The sequence below is a fragment of the Homarus americanus genome, unplaced genomic scaffold (assembly GCF_018991925.1).
Source record: "Homarus americanus isolate GMGI-L3 unplaced genomic scaffold, GMGI_Hamer_2.0 scaffold11022, whole genome shotgun sequence".
NCBI lineage: Eukaryota > Metazoa > Arthropoda > Malacostraca > Decapoda > Nephropidae > Homarus > Homarus americanus.
Window position 1 is genome coordinate 695,415 of NW_024737068.1, and position 22,526 is coordinate 717,940.

General features: G+C 45.1%; 1 protein-coding gene across 2 annotated transcripts in view; it reads left to right on the forward strand.

Annotated features, from left to right (window-relative positions):
- The window catches only part of LOC121872876 (calcium-activated chloride channel regulator 1-like), a 37,358-nt gene that overhangs the window by 4,817 nt on the left and 10,015 nt on the right, over nucleotides 1–22,526 (forward strand). For both annotated transcript variants that reach the window (XM_042375945.1, XM_042375944.1), the window contains exons 2-8: nucleotides 12,746–13,037; nucleotides 13,882–14,038; nucleotides 14,218–14,323; nucleotides 14,699–14,814; nucleotides 15,659–15,761; nucleotides 17,274–17,507; nucleotides 18,213–18,527. In XM_042375945.1, coding sequence (XP_042231879.1) covers nucleotides 12,746–13,037; nucleotides 13,882–14,038; nucleotides 14,218–14,323; nucleotides 14,699–14,814; nucleotides 15,659–15,761; nucleotides 17,274–17,507; nucleotides 18,213–18,527 — 1,323 coding nt within the window. The remainder of the gene's footprint in view (nucleotides 1–12,745; nucleotides 13,038–13,881; nucleotides 14,039–14,217; nucleotides 14,324–14,698; nucleotides 14,815–15,658; nucleotides 15,762–17,273; nucleotides 17,508–18,212; nucleotides 18,528–22,526) is intronic.

Sequence of the window (22,526 nt, forward strand, 5' to 3'; positions counted from 1 at the left end):
CCAATTCCCCAGTGTATGCCTCGTGGTCTACAGTAGGTCAACCAGCGCCGCCATACATCACGGAGCGGGGGTCAACTACTAAGCCACGCCTACCCCCCGCTATTTAAGACCTGACCTCGTGGTGACCTGTCTCTTTCTACCTACACCTACCAGCCAGCAACACCTCCCCCTCCTCCACCTGCCTGGCGGTCCTCACTCCCGCCGGCGGGCATGGCGACCCACAAGCTGGTCCTCCTCTGAGCATCCTCACCAACCAGCTCTCTCTACTCAACGCTTGTAACCATGCTGCCTTCCCAGTACCAAGCTGCATTGTACATCCAATACAACATGTATACAGAGAGCACATTGTGAGTTTCCTTTCTCCATTCCATCCTGAATGTGAAACAAACAATCACATCCCCACAATGGTGACTCCGGGAGATTCCCACTCACATAGGATGGAGGAGAAACTGATCACGCTCCCAGTCTTCAAGCAACATGGAAGCAGCTCTCATCGGCTCTACAGCTACTGTCTCTACACTGCAGGTTAGACACCCTAGAGCAGCTCTGCTACTCTAAGCAGACAGTCGCTCCTCTTCCGACCCCAGCACACCCGTCCTGTCTCAGACGCCGACCACGGCCCAGCAGTAACCCCTGCCGCCCCTGATGTGGCCTCTGTTCCTGAGTGCGGACCCACACACCCCTCTTTTCTCCCTCAGGTACTCCCTGCTAATGTCCTGCACCCTGCTGCTGTCGTGGACCCAGCTGCTGTCACGAGCCCTCATCCGCTTCTGCTGATGCAGCCCCTGCTCCTGACCCAGGCCCACACACCCCAGCAGGCGCATCTGACGACTCTGTACCTGCCATGAGGGAAGCACAACATTCATCGCCTCCACACACCCTTTTTCTCCCTCTTTTCTCCCACAGATAGTGTGTATATAGACAGTTGTATCCAGCGACCGGCTCATCCACGCCATCGCCGTTGTCTCACATGAGGCATGCACCGCCCGTTCTGCCTCACATGTGCTATGCAACCCTGCAGACAACAAGTCTCCTACACCGCCTGAAGGGAAGGGGGAATATTGTAGTGGATTTCTCCCCTACAAACGCTGTTTGTCGCTGAGTAGCCGACCCCACCAATTCCCCAGTGTATGCCTCGTGGTCTAGGTCAACCAGCGCCGCCATACATCACGGAGCGGGGGTCAACTACTAAGCCACGCCTACCCCCTGCTATTTAAGACCTGACCTCGTGGTGATCTCCCTCTTTCTACCTACACCAACCAGCCAGCAACACCTCCTCCGCCGCTGCCTGGCGGTCCTCTCTCCCGCCGGCAAGCATGGCGACCCACAAGCTGTCCTTCTCTGAGCGTCCTCACCAACCAGCTCTCTCTACATCACGCTTGTAACCATGCTGCCTTCCCAGCACCAAGCTGCATTGTACATCCAATACAACATGTATACAGAGAGCACATTGTGAGTTTCCTTTCTCCATTCCATCCTGAGTGTGAACCAAACAACCTGAACCCCACAGTAGACCCTGCTGCCATATCGTAATCTAAAGTACAGTATATCTAAAGTCCAAATAGCAAAATATAAATTTTCTATAGAGACTGGCGGGGACGTTAAAACGAATCTTAACCTTTTGAATTTAATCAAACTGCAAAATTAAAAGAAAGGTATCCAAACCCAGATATAGGTTTGAATTTAAACCATATGATTCTGTTATTGTATGTATGGAAGAGTTTCTGAAACTATGCTGCATGAAATAAAGGAGGAGATGGGATTAACGCAGTAATAGAAGACACCACAAAAAAGAAAACGGCATAGTTTAGATAAAAAAGAATCTATGCATTTTTTCGAGTATTATATCCCATTAACTATATTGTTTATTATACACATCGACAAATAGTGGATTCAGGGGGCTATAGCCGCTATACTAGTGGTTCTTAACCTGTAGTGGATTGTAGTGGATTTCTCCCCTACAAACGCTGTTTGTCGCTGCATAGCCGACCCCGCGAATTCCACAGTGTGTGCCTCGTGGTCTAGGTCATTCAGCGCCGCCCACGGAGCGGGGGTCAACTACTAAGCCACGCTAACCCCCGCTATTTAAGACCTGACCTCGTGGTGATCTCTCTCTTTCTACCTACACCAACCAGCAAGTAACACCTCCACCTCCTCCGCCGCTGCCTGGCGGTCCTCGCTCCTGCCGGCGAGCATGGCGACCCACAAGCTGTCCTCCTCTGAGCACCCTCACCAACCAGCTCTCTCTACATCACGCTTGTAACCATGCTGCCTTCCCAGCACCAAGCTGCATTGTACATCCAATACAACATGTATACACGAGAGCACATTGTGAGTTTCCTTTCTCCATCCCATCCTGAGTGTGAGCACAAATATCCCACAAACCTTTTTACTACCACGCCCCCTCTAGGAATTGGTCCTTCCCTCCACGCCCCCCTTGCATCTATGAATAAAATTCCCTCCCAGATTTTAAAGAAAAATGAAAAATATTGTGTTTTTAGTCTTTTTATTGAGTATAAATTAGTGAGATACTTGACACTGCTTCTTAGCTACTAGATCTTGAATGCGTGGTTGAATGCCAGAGAGTGTGTAGCGTACTGTCGTGGCAGGTTGTCAGGGTCTCTTATTTGGCCTCACAACGTACGTACATGAAATATATCCAACATTCAGGATTGAGGTAGAAATAGAAAATCACAGTGTTTCTCGTATATATATTGTTGCACAGCACAGTGTTAAAGAGATACTAAGTCGGGCGAAGCTTGCTCAGAGTTCCTGTAGGGCGAGGAGCTTTCTGAGGGAGCGTGTGTATGGAGCTGTTGAGGGATGTTGCTTGTTGGTGGCGGTCAGTAGAAAGGGCGATGAAGGCCAGGTGAGGTCTTATATAACCGCGGTAGGCATGGCTTGATGGAAGGCCGGCTTGATGGAAGGCCCACCGCTTTGTTCGGCGTCGCTGGTTACCTGACCTTGACCACGAGGGATAGCCAGCAGATTCGCAGGGGTCGGCCAGTCAGCGACACACGGCGTTTGTAGGGGAGGCCTCCACTACAATACTCCCCCTCCCCTCCGGGCGCGACGGGGATGTTAGCCGGGTTACGTCCCACACGTGATACATACCGGGCAGGTGTACGTACCACTCGGCCGCTGCGGGTGACATCTCCGTCTAATGACACAGAACCTTTGGGGGAATCAAGGGGAGAAAGAGGGTTTTGGATTAGAGGAGGTTGTACAGGCAATTGTTGTTGTGCTTCTATAGCGGCTGGGGCAGCTTCCTCAGGGCCACTGGCTGGGTTGACTGGGTCAGGGGCGACGTCAGGAGGAGGTTCCATGACAGGAGCAGGTTCTATAACAGGAGCAGGTTCTATGACGGCAGCAGGGTTCACGACAGGAGGAGGGTCTATGATAGGAGCAAGTTCTACCACAGCAGCAGGGTCCAGGACAGGAGCAGGTTCTACCACGGCAGCAGGGTCCAGGACAGGAGCAGGTTCTATGACGGCAGCAGGGTTCACGACAGGAGGAGGGTCTACGATAGGAGCAGGTGGCACCTGAGGGCGAAAAGAGGGTGCCCCAAAATGTCGTGGGCGGGGTGTTGCTGTCGGTGACAACTGCTGGTAGACTGGTGCAGGCGTCGTTTGTTGGTGGTGCTGCTGGGTCGGGGGCTCAACGGGTAAGGTGGCCGGCTTGACTGTCTATGCTGACGGTCTCGTGTCTGCCATTCCGGATAATCGTCAGGAACTTCGCTGAACGAGTCACAACCTGGAAGGGTCCATCGTAGGGCCGTTGTAGTGGGTTGCGGTGAGCATCATGCCTGACGAAAACATACTCGGCTGTGAGTAGTGCAGGAGGGATGTGTTCAGGGCGACGAGGAGGCTGGCATGGAGCAGTAGCTCTGAATGCAGAAACTGCTTGTCGTAGCTTTTGGAGTAAGTCGTGACGGACGGCAGGAGTGGTTTGGTGCAGGTCAGGAGGGAGTGAGAAATCCCCGGGTAGGCGAAGGGGCTCGCCTAGGGTGAGATCTGCTGGGCTACAGTCCACATCCTCCTTGTATGAAGCACGGATGCCGAGGAGCACTAAGGGTAGCGCATCCGTCCAACTGTAAGGGTCGTGCTGTGCTTTGAGTGCGCCCTTCAGCTGCCAGTGAAACCGCTCTACCATGCCGTTGGATTGAGGGTGGTATGCGGTGGTGCTTTGCCTAGTCGTGCCGAGGAACTGTAGGAGGCTGTGCCAGAGTTGTGATTCAAACTGGGCTCCTCGGTCAGTGATGACGGTAGCAGGGGGCCGAAGCGAGAAACCCAGCCGGACATGAAGGCGCGGATGGTAGACTCTGCTGTAGCATTGGGCATGGGGATGGCTTCTGTTCACTTGGTGAAACGGTCGATGCAGGTGAAGATGTAGGTGCTACCACAGGATGATGGAAGAGGTCCCACTATGTCGAGGTGCACTACTTGGAAACGTCCTTTGGGTATAGGGAAGGTTTCTAAGGGGGCCCGTATGTGACGATGTATTTTGGAGGACTGGCAGGCCAGGCACTGGGCAGCCCATTTCTTACTATCGGTCTTGATGCCGGGCCAGACGACACGTTGCGTGAGGAGGAGCTGGGAGGCCCGCACACCCGGGTGGCTGAGACCATGGATGCGGTCGAAAACAGCGCGGCGGTGGACGTGAGGCACGAACGGTCTAGGCTGCCCACAGGATACGTCGCACCACAATTTGATATTCGTGCCGGGGATTGGGAGTTCTTGGAGTGTGAGGCCTGACGGAGATGTTTTGTATGCTGCCAGGTCTTCGTCATTCTCTTGAGCCGCGGCAAGCTGCCCATAATCAATGGGTGGAGATGAGGGGAGAATGTTGGATATACAACGAAAGAGGGCGTCGGCGATCTCGTTGTGGCTGCCTTTAATGTGTTGGACGTTGCTGGAAAACTCCGAGATATACGCCAAGTGGCGCAGGACACGAGGTGTATGTGACTGGGAAGTTGAAGTAAAGGCGTGGACGAGGGGCTTGTGATCAGTGAAGATGGTGAACTGACGGGCCTCGAGGAAGTGCTGGAAATGCTTGACAGCCAGGTATACGGCCAGGAGTTCTCGATCGAAGGCGCTGTATTTGAGGTGAGGTGGTTGAAGCCGTTGTGAGAAGAATGCAATGGGCATGAGGACTCCTTTGATCTCCTGCTGTAAGACGGCGCCCACTGCAGTAGAAGAAGCGTCTGTTGTGAGAGTGGTCCGGGCGTTAGGTGCAGGGTGGGCTAGGAGGGTAAGGCGTGTGATGTGCTGTCTGATAGCGGTGAATGCCGTAACAGCCTCTTGAGTCCACACGAGAGGCTTGTGAGACTTCTTCGGGAGTCCTTTGAGAAGGTCGTAGAGGGGAACTAGGACGGTGGCAGCGTTGGCAATGAAGCAGTGGTAGTAGTTAACTAAACCCAGGAATCCTCGGAGTTTCTTCGCCGTTTCAGGTTTGGGGAACTCCCTGATGGTGGTTATCTTCTGTGGTAGGGGTTGGATGCCACTAGGCGAGACTCTGTGACCGAGGAAATCAATGGATGGGGCTCCGAAGACGCACTTAGCAGGGTGAACTTTCATGTTGTTGTTCTGCAGGCGTTGGAGGAGGAGTTGTAGGTGGTGATGATGCTCGGCAAGCGACGAAGATGCGACGAGGATGTCGTCTTTGTAGACGGTGACAAAATCGAGTTCGCGAAGCATATGGTCCATGTACCTCTGGAAAGTCTGTGTTGCATTGCGTAGGCCAAAACTCATGAAAGTATACTGGAAGAGTCCGAATGGAGTGGTGATGGCTGTCTTCTGGGTATCTGCAGGTGCTACAGGGATCTGATGGAAGGCACGCCCCAAGTCGATCTTCGAGAAGATTGTCTTGCCATGAAGTTTGTGGTGGAAGTCCTGGACATACGGAATAGGGTACCTGTCGGGTTTGGTGACGAGGTTCAGGGCTCTGTAGTCGCCACACACCCTCCAGTCGCCGAATGATGGCTTAAGGACCATGTGAAGAGGCGATGCCCAGGGACTCTTTGAAGGACGAATGATGCCGTCTTGCAGTAGTCTGTTGAATTCCGCCTTGGCTGCGTTCAGGAGCTCAGGGCACAGGCGGCGGGGGCGTGAGAAGACTGGAGGTCCTTTGGTCTCGATGTGGTGAAAAATTCCCGACGTAGGTGGTGGGGGTGGAGAGACTCGGGGTGAGAAAAGTTCCTTGAACTCTTCAAGCAGGGGGGAGAACTCATTGGACGGCGAAAGACGGGTGATAGTGTCAGTGTCTTTGGCACGTGAACCCTGGATCTTGCGTGCTGTAGGCTCATGGATGAGGCGAAGGTGGCTTGGGTCGACTCCGAGCTTGTGAAAGGTGAGGAAGTCGAAACCAAGGATGGGTTGAGACACGTCTGCGACTACGAATGACCAGTGTCGAGTCTTGGGGAAACCGAGGTCTAGGGTGAGGGTGCGTGCGCCGTAGGAGGCGATGGGAGTACTGTTGGCGGCGAACAGGTAATAAGAGGGTTGCCTTGATGTGTCTTGTCGTGAGGGAGGGATGATACTGACCGATGAACCTGTGTCGACAAGGAATTTCGTGCCGGAGGTGCGATCGGTGACGTGCAGTAGTGAGACGCCTGAAGGGACGGGGGCTGGGGCGTCTACCAACCTCCGCTGTTGCTGTTTCCCGAGTAGGTGCAGTGGGGCTCACAGCGTTGAGCATTGGGGCCAAAATGCCGGTGATACCAGCAGAGGGTATATTCGTTGTGCTGGGGGCTGGCGGCGGTTTCCGGGGCAGGAAGGGCACGTCGGGGATTGTAGGGCACAGTGCGTGGGTTAGGAACAGGTCTAGAGGCAGGCATGGAAAAGCAGAACTGTTCAATGGTGTTCATACTGTGGCTCAAGGTTTGCAGCAGGTCCCTGACGTCTTGTGGGGTACTGCTTGGCTGAGGGGTGTTGACCCGGCTTACAAGTTCGGAGGTAAGTATTGGTGTGGGCGTGGGGTTGTCCGCGGCCGCCAGGCACGCAGCCGTGCACTCGTTAAATATTCTGTCTGCCGCGGTTGCGTAGAGTTCAGGTGTCGTCGAGTAATCTACTGCGGACAGGATGGTACGTACTTGTGTGGGGAGCTTTTGTGCGTGAAGCTGGCGCAGGATAGAGTCGGGAAGTCTGTCTGTGTGCCGGGAGTTCAGCCTACACATCTCCTCCCAGAGAAGTCCCGGAGTTGAGTTTCCAAGGGAGATAGAAGAAAGGTTCTGCAGGAGATTGGGGCGGGTCCGTCGGTAATGCGTTTTTAAGGCGTCGCGCAGGGTGGCAAATTTGTTGTTCTCTGGAGGGTTTGAAATAGCCGTGATACATGCGTGGCGACTTCCGTGGGCAAGGAAGAGAGCAGGGCACCGTACTTTTGTTCGTCAGTAGCTTGCGAGTCGATGAGGATTGCTTCCACATGATCTAACCAGTCCTCGACGTTGTGGTTGAAAGTCGGTAGAGAGATCCGTCCGTCCATTCTTGCGGAAGTGTATCACAGGTCGTGAGATGGTGTCGTAGTGGGGGTAGCACGTGGTGCAGTTGGTGTCGTTGTGTCGTGGTGGGGTAGCACGTGGTGCGGGTGGTGTCGTCGTGGAGGAGTGGGGTAGCACATGGTGCGGGTGGTGTCGTCGTGTCGTGGTGGGGTAGCACGTGGTGCGGGTGGTGTCGTCGTGTCGTGGTGGGTGGTGCGGGTGGTGTCGTCGTGGAGTGGGGTAGCACGTGGTGCGGTTGGTGTCGTCTTGTCGTGGTGGGGTAGCACGTGGTGTGGGTGGTGTCGTCGGAGTGGGGTAGCTCGTGGTGCGGTTGGTGTCGTCGTGTCGTGGTGGGGTAGCACGTGGTGCGGGTGGTGTCGTCGTGGAGGAGTGGGGTAGCACGTGGTGCGGTTGGTGTCGTCGTGGAGGAGTGGGGTAGCACGTGGTGCGGGTAAGGCGGTTGGCCTATGCTGGCAGCAGGCAGGACGATTTTCTTAGCTCCAAGAGTCAGGCAGCAGAAAGGAGTGTAGTGTTCACGGCTCCAGGGGTCACCATTTGTAGCGTACTGTCGTGGCAGATTGTCAGGGTCTCTTATTTGGCCTCACAACGTACGTACATGAAATATATCCAACACTCAGGATTGAGGTAGAAATAGAAAATCACAGTGTTTCTCGTATATATATTGTTGCACAGCACAGTGTTAAAGAGATACTAAGTCGGGCGAAGCTTGCTCAGAGTTCCTGTAGGGCGAGGAGCTTTCTGAGGGAGCGTGTGTATGGAGCTGTTGAGGGATGTTGCTTGTTGGTGGCGGTCAGTAGAAAGGGCGATGAAGGCCAGGTGAGGTCTTATATAACCGCGGTAGGCATGGCTTGATGGAAGGCCCCTGCTTTGTTCGGCGTCGCCGGCAGATTCGCGGGGGGTCGGCCAATCAGCAACACACGGCGTTTGTAGGGGAGGCCTCCACTACAAGTGCACAACGTAAATCCCCTTCAACGTTCAGCCTGTTTCTGTACTTGGTCTTGACAGCAACGAGCGTGGAAAATGCAGCTTCACAAAGATACGTGGATCCGAACATAGTTAGAATCCGAAGAGCCTGTTGTGAGATCAGGGGGTAAACAGGAAGGTACTTGACCCAGAACGTCTCAAGATCCAGTTCTTTGAAGTCTTCCTTAGCTGTGGAGTTGAACTTCAACTCAGGAAACTTCTCTTGCACTTCATCCGAAACATCAGCTACCTCACATTGAAATGGGTTCCTGGTGAATTTCCAGGCTTCACGCCTCTCATTTATCTCTGGGAAGTATCTGATGAATTCTGTTTTCAAGTCAGTTAGATGAGTGATTATTTGTTTCTTTAACTCAGAATCAAGGTTGCCGTGAATGGGAGCAGAATCCAAGTTACTAAAACTGGCTATTTCCCTGCTGAATTCGACACTTCCAGAGGTCGAGTTTGGCCATGAAGGTTCGAATGGTGTCGTGGTGCATGATGATATTGATGTTTTTCCCTTGTAGTTTAAGGTTGAGAGCATTCAACGCTTCGAAGATGTCCACCAGGTAAGCTAGAGATAGCTGAAAGCCTTCAGACTGGAACTTGTCATGGAGATCTGCCTTCTGCTTCGAATCAAGAAATATTGCTACTTCTTCTCGTAGTTCATAAAGCCGTCCAAGCATGTTCCCCTTTGATAGCCATCGTACGTTTGTGTGAAAAAGCATGGTTTCATGTTCAGATTCCATATCCTTACACAGCAGTTTGAAGAGACGACTGTTTAAGGCTCCAGCTTTGATAAAGTTGACTACCTTGATAGCCACGTTCAGGACATCTCTCATTTCAGCAGGTAAAGTTCTGGATACTAAGGATTCACGATGAAGTATGCAGTGTGTACCTACAACAGACGGATTTTTTTCTTTCACCATTGTAATGAATCCAGACTGCAGACCAAGCATGGCTGAAGCTCCATCAGTGCACACCCCTACCAGCGAGTCCCACGAAAGTTGGCTTTCCTGAAAGAAGTTTGATACATCATGAAAAATAGCTGCTGCTGTTGTACAACTTTCCATGGGGTGACAGAACAGCATTTCCTCTTTTACACTGTTGCCTGACACGAAACGAGCATACATCAGTAGCTGAGAACACTGAGCGATGTCAGTCGTTTCGTCACACTGGATGGCAAAAACAGGAGAATCTCTTACTTGGTCGAGAATTTGATCTTTGATGTCTTGAGACAATTCATCGATTCTTCCCGTGACTGTATTGTTTGATAGTGAAATTTGGGAAAGCTTGTTTGCACTATCTTTCCCCAGAACGAGTTCTGCTGCACGGAGTATGCTTGGTTTCATGAGAAACTCTCCGATGTTATGGCTCTTCTTGCTCTTTGCAATCAACATGGCGATCTCATAGGAAGTCTCAACAACCTTTGAAGTTTGTTGCCGAAATGCCCCACTGCCGTCCAACTTAACTTGCTTCAAGGAGTGTCTTTTTGTTTCAAAGAATGCCTTGGGCTTGTCAGCTAGAGCAGGATGTGTTGTCCTCAAGTGGCGTTCCAAGCGTGAGGGCCGCATTCCATCATTGCTCAGAGTCTTGTAACATATCATACACTGAGGGACCTCTGTGTCACCCTTTTGGAGAGACACGAATCCAAATCGAATATATTCGTCAAGATACTTCCGCTTCTTTGCACTCATTGTGAATTATTTGATGTTCAGTGGACAACACAAATCTGTGAACAAAACATAAGGCACGTGTAAGGTAAGATAAACATCACCACGTGCTCATGAACACCACAACATCATGATGATCACAACCACATGATCAATAACAAACATATGATCGTAAAGTTCATAAACACTACAAGTGACTACAATCATACATGATCATAAACACCACCATATCATTAACAAACATCACATGATCATAAACACCACATGATTATTAACAAACATCAATGATTACAACATGATCATAAGCACCACTACATGATCATCAGCACCACTACATAATTATTAAGTAAATATTAACAAACACCACAACATTATAGTAAACACATCATGATCATAAACACATGATTATTAAGAAACAAATCAATATCATCATAAATAAAACTTTACCATAACCACCCACCCACATGATTTTTACTTCTAACTGATAAATGCAAACGGAATTTAAAACTTGCAGACGCAAGCCAGAGCAACACATGCAGGTTCTAATTCACCCAATAAACTTATGGCTGCTTGCCTTACTATTTTTGGGTAAATAACTGGGATAAAGCATACCTCCAACAGCCTTAACTGAATAAATGTGAGAAAATGTTTCACCGGTCACCAACGAGCAGTATACAGGTCCAGGAAGGGTTAACCCCCCACCCCCGCATAGGTTTCGAGGATAGGGAGAGTTGGCCAAAATACTGAAAAATGGTAAGCCCTAAATAGCCTATAAGCTAAGGATTATAAGACGATGCTGCTTTTGCGTTTTCATAAACTTCTCAATATTAGCCCACGCTCTCTTGTTAAGAATAAAACTATAATATTAATTAAATTAGAGAAATTCATCCTTTTTCCCTAGGGCACTTTATAGGTGCTGGCGCGCTTTGGGTTTGAACACTGCGCGGCTATACAGTAGTTTAGAACGTGAGCGAAGCATTGAGTTCGCAGGCAGGCGAGAAGATCATGTAGTGGACGTCTCCCCTACAAACTGCGTATCGCATTCCAATGTGCCGCCTTCCCTAGCAACCAACCAGATGTTACCGTATCTTAGCAACGGAACCAGTCACCGGCGACTTTCTGGGTTTTCCCAACATGACTCATGGCGGCTGCTGCTGGGTATATAAGCTCTGTCTCTCCATTGAGATTCATTCTGACCATTCTTCTACAACAAGCAACACCTCCTCCTCTGCCGCTGCCTGGCGGCCTTCGCTTCTCCTCGCCTGCCTGGCGGTCCTCGCTCCCGCCAGCGAGCATGGCGACCCACCAGCTGTCCTTCTCTGAGCTTCCTCACCAACCAACTCTCATTCTGCCCATCGTCCTGAACAAGCAACACCTCCTCCAGCAAGCTCCACGCTGGCACCTCCAGCACCAGACTGTGCTAGTTGAGACTGTGTGTGAGAAGGACCTAGGTGTGTATGTTGACAATGAGCTGAAGTTCTCGGGCCATTGTGAGAAGAAGGTAAATCAGGCAAATAAATTATTGGGTCTTATAAGAAGGTCGTTCAGATATCTAGACGGTCCGTCCCTCGTGACGATCTTCAGGAGTGAAGTGCTTCCCCATCTGGAGTACTGTCACCCCATCTGGTCCCCGAGATATGCTAGGGACTGTCAGTTGGTTGAAAATGTTCAAAGGAGGGCCACCAAACTGGTGCCTGCACTTCGGCATCTCAGCTACCCTGAGAGATTGGAGCGCCTGAACTTGCCTAGCTTATACTACAGACGGGCAAGGGGGGACCTAGTTGAGGTTTATAAGCATCTCAGGGGGCACTACTCAGTTGAGTGTCCTTACTTGGAGCTGGCGGACGCTCGCCCCACAAGGGGTCACAGCTCAAGATTGAAGAAGCCGCAAGTCCAGAAAACCGTGAGGGCAAACTTTTTCGGAGTGAGGGTTGTAAACTCTTGGAACAATCTACCAGAGAGTGTTGTGACGGCACCGAGTGTGAGCTCTTTCAAGAAGACTTGACCAACACTGGAGCGGGTTCAGGTACATTCAGGAGCCGGTGCATGCCCAGTATTTGCCAACAGTGCGTGACAGAGACGTGACCGATCGCCCGGGCGGCTAGCGAGCCGACCTTTTGGTGAAGAATATAAAGGAAAAGAGACGTGACCGATCGCCCAAGCGGCTAACAAGCCGATCAGTGGCGAAGAGGATAAAAAAAGTAAAAGTATACAAGAAAACCACATTAGAGTTTCCTTCCATCCTGAGTGCTAGACAACATTAATATCTCGATACCCCTACAATCAGTAGCTACACATGGCACCACATTTACGGTAAATAATTTAGTTCTTTGTCTATAAAGCACGTAGAGACATGAAATTACTGCCATACAATCAATTTTTCATCGTATATTAAAGGCAATTGTTGTTGAGTGGATTTTATTACTGTTCTTACAATCAACCAAACATTGTGGAAAAAATGAACGAATTCGAAAGGCTTCTGGTGTTAGCCTTTTGTTCTACTATTACCGAGAATAATATGAATACACTATTGTAATTATTTTATTGGCTTTATTTATATAGTTCTATATCACTCTGTGTATCCACATTAGGTTTTCATCTGACTTATTCCTAACAGGATATGATTGCAAATGGTTCTTCATTACTGTTCAATGCAACAAACAACAAAGTATACTTTGGTGACGTGACAATTGTGGTTCCTGAAACGTGGGCGTGTGATGGCGTTACGGACATTAGTACCAACTCCATGGGGCTGGGTTGGGCTGATAGTCACCTGAGGATTGGACCAACGCATGTGCTCTTCAAAGACAACCCGTGGACACAACAACCTCGTCGCTGTGGCCAACCTGGAGACTTTATCTACTTCTCTCATAACTTCATTCTCTCCAACACCTCTGTGAAATCTTCAGGTACTGTATATTGTGATGCACTAGGGAAATGTTACTGGTACAGTATATACAGTATGTTGTATGTTAAATATATATTGTATGTATATAATGCTCAAAGAATGATTATATCGTTTCGGGTATCCAACGAATTTTAGGATTTTAAGTTACCACCATCTGAGAGAGGTAAGTTAGGTTGAAATTATGTTTTTCCTATGGTTTCTTGTGTGATTTTTTAACGATTCTGACCTACTTCCAAATAGGTGGATGACCGAAACGATAATTTTACCCAAAGAATTATTTTAAAACATGACTGTTAATATAGAATTGTTGGTGCTACTACTGTATAGCATGCGGTCTACGAAGATATCTCTATCTTACCTAACCTTACCGGACCTCACCAAACCTTGCCTTACCTAATCTGACATAACGTAACCTAAGTGACTGTAAAATGTTTGCACCGGTAGTTTAAATCAAAGATTTATACAACCTTTATCAAATAAGTTTATCAGGAATGCCAACAGGAACACTGCCACACAAGCCAGATGGTAAGTGTGTGTCCTGGGAAGATATTCTCAGACTACTTCAGACGCCCCCCGACCATTCATTTGAAAAAATTTAGTATGACAAGTAACTTAGCAAAAATATATTAACAAGGCACGTCATTGTTGTAATAGAGGAAATAACATATTATATAACCACTTTGTTGTCCATTATAATACTGAAGCAATTACAGTTCCTATAATTCTTCTCCTGAAATGTATATTGTATTTCTTTGTTATGTAATTCAGAGAAACCTGAGGTGTCTTGGGCTTGATGAGGAGAAAGGAAGGAGAGGAACATGTCAACCCAAGTTTATCTTCCACAGGTAAATTATTGGTGCACGAGTGGGCCAAGTTCAGATGGGGTGTGTTCGAGGAGTATGGCCACCCCAGTGACCCCATCTATCCTTCAACCTACCATACAGCTGTTGGTGTCTTTAATCCCAATTACTGTAGTGATGAAAAAATCTCTGGCACATTCAGGTTAGAACTAGTTGTGAAAATACAGTACAGTAGGAATCAGACTGAATTCTAAACTGTAGTTATTAGCTATTAGTCATATTTAGTGTAACATATACTGTACTGTACAGTATACTGTATATGCAGAAAATTTTACTTGTTCAATCTCTCTTATTCTAAGCTACATTTATAATTTTTTACAGTAGTCAGTGTACAAACAATGTGGAGAAGGACTGTAGCTTCACACCTGACCTGATGTCCAATGACAATGTTACTTCATCTCTCCTTGCTGCACCATTCCTCGACTCAGTATGTCTTCTAAACCATTTTTTATTTATATTACTTTATTTTATTTTATTTGTTACTGGTCAGCTCACTAACTAGTCAGGCAGTCAGTTTGTTCTCAGTTATACTTTACACTGTTGGCAAGTACAGTATGTACTCTTACTTTTTTTATATACTTTTACCCTCTTCACTACTAATTGGCTTTTTAGCCACTTGGGCGGTCGGTCACGTCTGTTATGCACTGTTGGCACGTACTGGGCATAAACTGGCTCCTGAATATATCAGAACCTGCTCCAGTGTTGGTCAAGTCTAGCCATGAATGAGCTCACACTCAGTACTACTGTGTTATTTATCAGAGTCAGGTTAATACTCTGTTAAGTGGAATAAATTGTCTTGTAGGTGGTGAAGTTTTGTGATACGAGTGACCATGACAGACTACCCCCGACCAAACACAACGTTCTCTGTAATCAACTCAGTACTATGGAGGTTATCAGTTGGCACCAAGACATGAAATCGTAAGTACAGTACTGTATATTTCTTTTTTATCTGTTGGTCAGCATTATTTACTGTCCATAAATACTGTACTGTACATGGGTTGCCATGAGTGTGTACCTTTACTTATCCTCTGTGCCAACTTGGTCACTTTACTCTCTTGCTATGTGGTTGGTCCCATTATTGAGTACTGTTGGTAATAGTACTGGGCATACATGGGTTCATGATGGACAGATCCTGAGGTGTAATTGGGTGGGGGGCACAAGTTCTGCTGAGGGGGAACTTTCTACAATAATAATAATAATTATAATTCTAGACTAATACTGTATGCAAGTCTCTCTAATAGCAACAACTGTATAAGACAAATTACTGTACCGGTAAAACCACATGTCTGGCTGGTCCTCACAGCCTCACAATCAGTGGTGCTGTAACTTCAGTGTGCTCCACTGCATTTCAGTTATGTTTATTATTGGTTTATAATCACTGTCTGCACCAAAAATTATCATTACAAACATATTATGTAGTACTGCACTTTTAAAATGTTGTAGGATTATTTTCTTTGTCCTTTATAATGGGAACAGGGAAAATTTGATTTGATTTATGAATAACTGATTTCCAAAAGGTTTTTTTACGAAAGAAACCCTTTCCTAAATTAGTGAATTGCTGTAAAAGTGTGAAATCTTGTTTTTTTAACCTCAATTTATTGTAAATGGATGTCTCTGAAAATATATAAAAGATCATAATCTTTTTCCCTCTGAACTTATGTAAAAGTTTGATACCTTGATGTTTCTAAACTAAAGTGTAAATATATATAAACTTGTTTTCGGTGAACTTAAGTAAGAATTTGTTTTTTTGTTTTTCTTCCAGGTCTTCACAGAACACATTCCAGGATACAAGTTTTTCAGTGGTAAAAGCTGAACCGGGCGATATCATAGTGTTTGTGCTGGACTACAGTTCTACCATGGGGCAGGTGTGTAATGTACCTGTACCTGGTAATGTAAGAGGGGGAGAGGAGAGACTCTTAACTAAAGTTTCTTGATTAAATAAATAAGTATTGAATTATTATGAGGATATGAAGGCACAGACCGATGATCATACTGTAGTGTATTAAGAAATGAGGCACACGTTGTTGACTTCTGAGGGGCACTGACTGTAGGTTGGTAATTGTGGTTGATGTGACCCCTAGTGCCCACATTGTTTCGACACCTGTGAGTGGGAGGGATAAATACAGTTTGATAAGTGTCGATGAAAAAGTGAATTTGAGTAAAGTTGGTAACAGGAAGTAACTGAACAACTAGCCCTATAGAAGAGTGTGTACCTCTTTTGTTATGTTGTAGGGTTGGTTAAGAAGTGATTTGTTTATGACATAGAGACATCCTAGGCTGTACTTGATGACAGTTAACAAGCTCTGCATGTTTACTGTGATGTTCAATCTAGTTTTAATTATCATCAGAATTTTATTAGTGGTAAGACAACTCTGTATATTTTAGACATTTACACTATTGGTAGATGCCATGAAGTGATGTAGCTATACAGCACCATGAAACATGAGATATTGTTATTGTACAATATGTTGGAGAAGAGAAGTATACTGCAATGTACAGGTAGAAGAAGTTCAAGAGAAAACTTTTGACTAGTTTATGTAAACTCAGAAAAGTCTATGTATTTTTTTTAGTAAACTTTGAGACTCATCCACCACCAGATGACACAGTTTCATGGAGTTTACCTCTTACTTTAAAAAAAATTTGCTCACATTCCTGGAAATAGTGACTGGACTATAGGGACCAAGGTTTTCCACTTGATGTACAGTACGTGGCATATCTAATGCTTGCAGGAAATTCCCATGCTTAAAGCTGGTAAAGAAAATAAGTCTTGGCAAAATAATGGAAGTGATTTATTAAACATTGGCTCAGAGGGCAAGAGTCACAGTGGTTCTTAATGGAGTAGAGTCAGCCTTAAGAAAGGTCCTGAAGGGTATACATCAGTCACATAGATTGATGTGTTTTGAGCCACATCATCAAGTTTGCACATGATTCATCTCTCCAAAATACTGTACTTACACATTCCCACCTTGATTATTATACAGTACAAAACAGTATATGGATGTGGAGGCTACACATTACAGAAAGGCACAACATCACTAGAAGAAATGCAACCCATGATGACTACAGTTATTTGTAAAGTGAAACCTCTTGAATGTGCAGTTATACTAAAGATTATGGGACTAACAGCTTTTAAACCAAGACTATATTGTGTACATCTTCTATAAGCATTTAAAGTTCTGAACAAGATAGATAACATGAACCCAGACCATTTACTTAAAATATCACATACTGTATTACTGTACACACACACAGACAAAATTACATACACAAATACACACAAATAATATTACATCCACAAATACACACACAAATTGTTTGTAGACATGCACACATATGGTATGAATAATACTGTACCATTTCTTTCTTCTTAATTTCAGGTGCCCTCGAGGTGGGACTTCTTGCGGGACTCTGTATGTCAGTTCATTGAGATGATAGCAACGAATAATACCAAAGTGGGCCTTGTCATCTTTAATAATAATTGGGTTGACGGATATCCCCTTTTGACTCTTGACACTGTCGCCAACAGACAGGCTCTGACTAGTGTTATCAAGAATCTTCTTATCCCAAGTGGCAACAAGAATCTTTTAATAGGAATTTCAAAGGCAGCAGATGTAAGTGTTTTGTAAATGTAATAAATTTTATGTGTAATCAGTAAGTTTTTGTTGATTTTTGTCTCTTCCAAGCAAGAATTCATTCACTCTTCTAGCTGTAACAGATGAGTTTTGTTATGATGTTCCTCTTCCACTTTAATGCCTCAAGAGTACAATATATGTATAGTTTATCCTAGTCGCCTCACGCCACATCAGCAGTGCTCCATTCCCAAAATTCCCTCGACACCATACTGTCCTCTCATTGGCTGGCTATGATTTACCACTGTCTATCTGTGAATTTAATTTCTGTTGCTAGGTAGAGTAACATTGTACCATTCTTAAATACCTAGACTAGATATTCTAGAGATTTTTAAAGAAGAGGCACATCTTACCCTAAGAACAGCCTTCACCACTCTGAGAATGGAACTTACACATTTTTTATTTTCCTTTGATTTTCTTTTGAAGTAATTCCAAATCCATATCTTCTAAAACAGACAAAATAAGTCAACCAAATCCAGCCTTATGTACTGTACCTGGCCTTACCAGACTAAATATTTAATCCTGTGATAAAATGTAACTGTCTGATGCAATAATGAAATACAACTTTTTTATATTCATTGATAAATACTAATAAATTAATACTGTTAATTTCATTGATAAAATATAACTGTTCAATTCTGTATGTTTGATTCCTTCATATAACTTACCCATCCTTGTGGCCTCCAGATACTTGAAACAGTTGGACGAGGTACAATTGCACTGGTGACTGAGAACCTGTCAGAATATACTCCAAATCCAGCTGTGGTATCAGCAGCAAAGGGCCATCGAGTAGTGCCCATACTTTACCCATGTAACACAACGGTCCCCCAAAATATGTACGACGACCTTGCCACCATTGTACCCGGCACCTCTGTCCTCACTGTGTTCAATAAATTGGACAAGTTTCAAGTTGGCAATGCTGATTATGTGTTTCAGTCTGTGAGCAATTATGAAACTCTGATGGAACATTTGCTTACACTTGGGGGAAACTCAATTGTTGTGGTAAGTCAATAGATGTTTTTCCTACAAATCTTTGGATCATTGTTAGTTTTATGTTGAGTATGTTATTCTAGGCAATTGGTACAGTACTCATAAAGAATACTGATGTCAAACTATCTCTCAAATGTAAACCTCCCGCCATTTTATTTATTTTTATTATTTTTGGAAAAGTTTATTTTTTTTCTCGATTTAATCCCGAAGGGGGAGGGGGGGGAGGGGTACTGCCAGCAGCACCCTAACCCGGGGCTTAAGGGTTAAGAGGTTAGAATGCTTGCAGTTGCTTAACTTAGGTACACTATAGACAGCCAAGGGGTGATTTAATAGAAGTTTATAAGCACTTCAGAGCCTTCAAGATGCATTTTTATATAGTAAGAAGTAATTACTCTTGACCTCAGAATATCTCCTAATATCAAGTGCACATGGCCTCAAAATGCCCATTATATTGGTCAGACTTCAACCCCCCTTCCCTTGATATTGTTGGATATGCTCCAGCTGAGTAATGGCCCCTGAGAGTCTCAGAGGCCATTACTCAATTAAGTGTTCATATCTGGAACTGGTGGTTGCCCACCCCACTAGAGGCCACCACAGCCTCAGGTTAAAGAAGCCATTAGTACAGAATACTGTCAGGGCTAATTTCTTTGGAGTCAGAGTTTTGAACTCTTGGAATAGACTGCCAGAAAACTTTGTGATGGCAGTGTGTGAGCTTATTTAAGGACAGATTTTGCCAACACTAGCATATGCTCTGGTACAGTCTAGAGCCTGTGCATGCCTAGTACAGTACAGTACTTGCCAACAGTACGTAACAGAGAAATAACTGACTGACTAGTGAGAGAGCTAACCAGTGGCAAAGAGGATATGATGCATAAGAATTTTTATCCGAATTTTCCAGAAAATGCGCCTGATTTTTAACCTTGGAAAATCATTCACAGACCCGGAATTGAGAGAAATTTCTGGAAAATTTTCTAGCAAAGTTCAATTCTGGGTATTAGATTGTTTCAGCTAAGAGGTATATTACTCTCTCTCTGCTTCAAACTCGTCAGAAATTTTGTGGGGGTTTTCATCTACATTACTGTGTAGTCTAGACTTATGAGTGTTCTGAAAGGTTTGATTCTGACTCTTTCCTACTTTTTTCTAATCCTTTACTGTGATCCTGAGGGGGCATGGCTTATTTTCACATTTCTTCCCTAATTTAACCACTTTGTTAGAGATAACTGCTGTATTCAGATCTCAGGATTATTTTTGAGGGGGAAAGTTCATCATGTGTTTTCATTTTTGTCTGACTGACCATCAGACTCCGTACACATTTTATCCTACCATGTTTAATGCAGGACTTTACGTTATACTGGTCAGGTTTTTAACTCTCATCACAAGTTTTTATTTCCTTCATTCATAATTCTTTTTCATTTCTCCAGTGTGAAGCTTCTCTTGAAACTTGCGAGCTTGACGTTCCATAATAAGAATACTGTACAGTACCCTGTTCATGAATTAGACTGTACAGTACCCTGTTCATGAATTAGACTGTACAGTACCATAATAAGAATACTACAGTACCCTGTTCATGAATTAGAGTACCCTGTTCATGAATTAGACTGTACAGTACCCTGTTCATGAATTAGACTGTACAGTACCCTGTTCATGAATTAGACTGTACAGTACCCTGTTCATGAATTACTGTATAATCCGCTCTTCTTACAGATGTCATTTAACTAACCAGAGACATTGTACATTGTTGCATCTGCATGTATATAAAGTATTAATTTAACAGTGTAGTGTTCATAATTATATTATTTTGGAAAATTATGTTTTGAACCATAATTAACTTGAATCTGTTTTCAAAGAAAACAAAGTTTTTGGTCATCACACTGCAAGGGCGCGTGTTTTCCAACACCTACGCCACCCTTATCTTACTTACTTCTCTTGTTCTAGTTCTTATTCTTACTCAGTTCTTTTTGGTAGCATGGACATTCTTTTGGAAGCATGGACATTCTTTTGGTAGCATGGTCATTCTTTTGGTAGCATGGTCATTCTTTTGGTAGCATGGTCGAGGGTCTAGGCACATGGGTACAGTATATGGTAATTCTGGTATCAAGTCACTTGGACGGAAATAAAGGTAAAATACTGTGGGAGAAATGAATACACCTAAAGTACTCAAAAAACAAGTTTATTAATATGAAATCAATGGGAAAAAGATACATTATTAGCATATAACTACCAGGCTCAACTCCTGGGCTTATTGCAGACTCGGTACTTTCTTCTTTACTTATTTTCTTATTTCTTTACTCAACAGTAATTACTCAGATCTTACACTCTTGCTGCACACAACCTTACTGGTGTTACATTACATACATAGCAGGACAAGTTCCTTGGCCCTACTCACAATACATAGTACATGGCACTCCTTGTAGATTACTGTACTTCTCACACCTACTGGTGGTACGTGGCATTACAGTACAGATACAAGACTTTACTCAACATACACGTTAATACTGAAACCAGCCGATACATGGGTCCACTACCCAACATGGGATAATTATTTTCAACTAATTATCCCTAACATACATGTTACAACACTCTCTGTGGACATATAACTTCCAGGGAGGGTCCCGGAGTAGAGCACTGGGGCTCAAAGGCCGTTGTTATGGTCGGTGGTAGCCAGACACATGGCGAGTCTGGGGTCGGGCACCACGAGGCAGTGGAGCATATTAATCAGGCCGCATCGGTGCCATCGTTTCATATATGAACCCTGCTGGGTTTCTACTACATCCGGGGCAGTTGTTGAGTGATGCAAGAATCACAAGGGGATCTGGAGAAACATTGGAGAGCGTCAGGGGACGAAGCATGACACACAAACAAATCTCTGGTCTAAACGACAGACATATTTACGTCATTACTTCTTACACTGGGTGAATGACAATTCAACTGTTGAAGCATGAGCTCTGATGAACACTGATATTCACTACAATTGAATCAAACTGAATGGCTACCCAATACCTGAGAAACATTGGAGAGCGTCAGGGGACGCTCGCCCTGCGTGATGTGCGGGTATATATATCCCTGAGTTGCCAGTGATCGCTACTCACGCAATGACAATAATTACAAACAAACTAACTGTTACTCATTCAAAGATGACCCTCAGTTGACAAAGGTCTGGCAAATTACTTGAGTTGATTTACATAGACTAATTCAAGATTGAGCTTCCCAGGAGAAAGTGGAATAAACAATGCATTGATAACTGTCTTGGGACACTGGGAGGGAAACACAAGTGTAGCGTCTATGGGGGAAAACACTTCTTAGGGGTCGCTAACCCATTCATGTTTTGCGGTCGTGGAGTTTAATAAGAATCATTAGTTAAATAGACTAGCAGTCAACGTGATCACGACAACACTGACACCAACCTTGCCATCGTCACCTCTGTTGTTATTATTGTCTGGTTATTTTTTCTTTACACCCACTCCCTGTGCTCTTGTTTTATCAGTTAATCTGTTTCTGTACATTTATTTTACTTTTGCATTTATCCTCTTTGCCACTGATCGTCTGTTAGCCTTTGAGCAGTCGGTCACGTCTCTGTTAACCACCTTTGGCATGTAGTGGCACCAGAATTTATCTGTACCACAGAATGTGGAAGGTATTAGTAAGTGAAGTGGTGAAATAGTAATTAAAATATTCAGTATGTTTGTATGGAGGTGACTAGTGAGGTGGAAGTAGTTCTTAACCTAACATAAAACACAATGAACCACATTTTAGGTGTTTTAGGGTTCTGTGGGTTGTAATTGTTAAAGAGAATAGATGATCAATATATGATTCTTTTATTTCATGCACTGTGTAATAGAATGGGTCATGGGGTGGGGTACCTGAAGCTCCCTTAGCCCCACTGGATTTGCCACTTGACTGGATAGAGTTGAAATGGATGTAACTGCAACAGTCTTAATATGTTTAATTAATATTTTTAGTCAATATTTATATACTGTACAGTACTGTATAGAAACTTTAAAAATTTCTTTA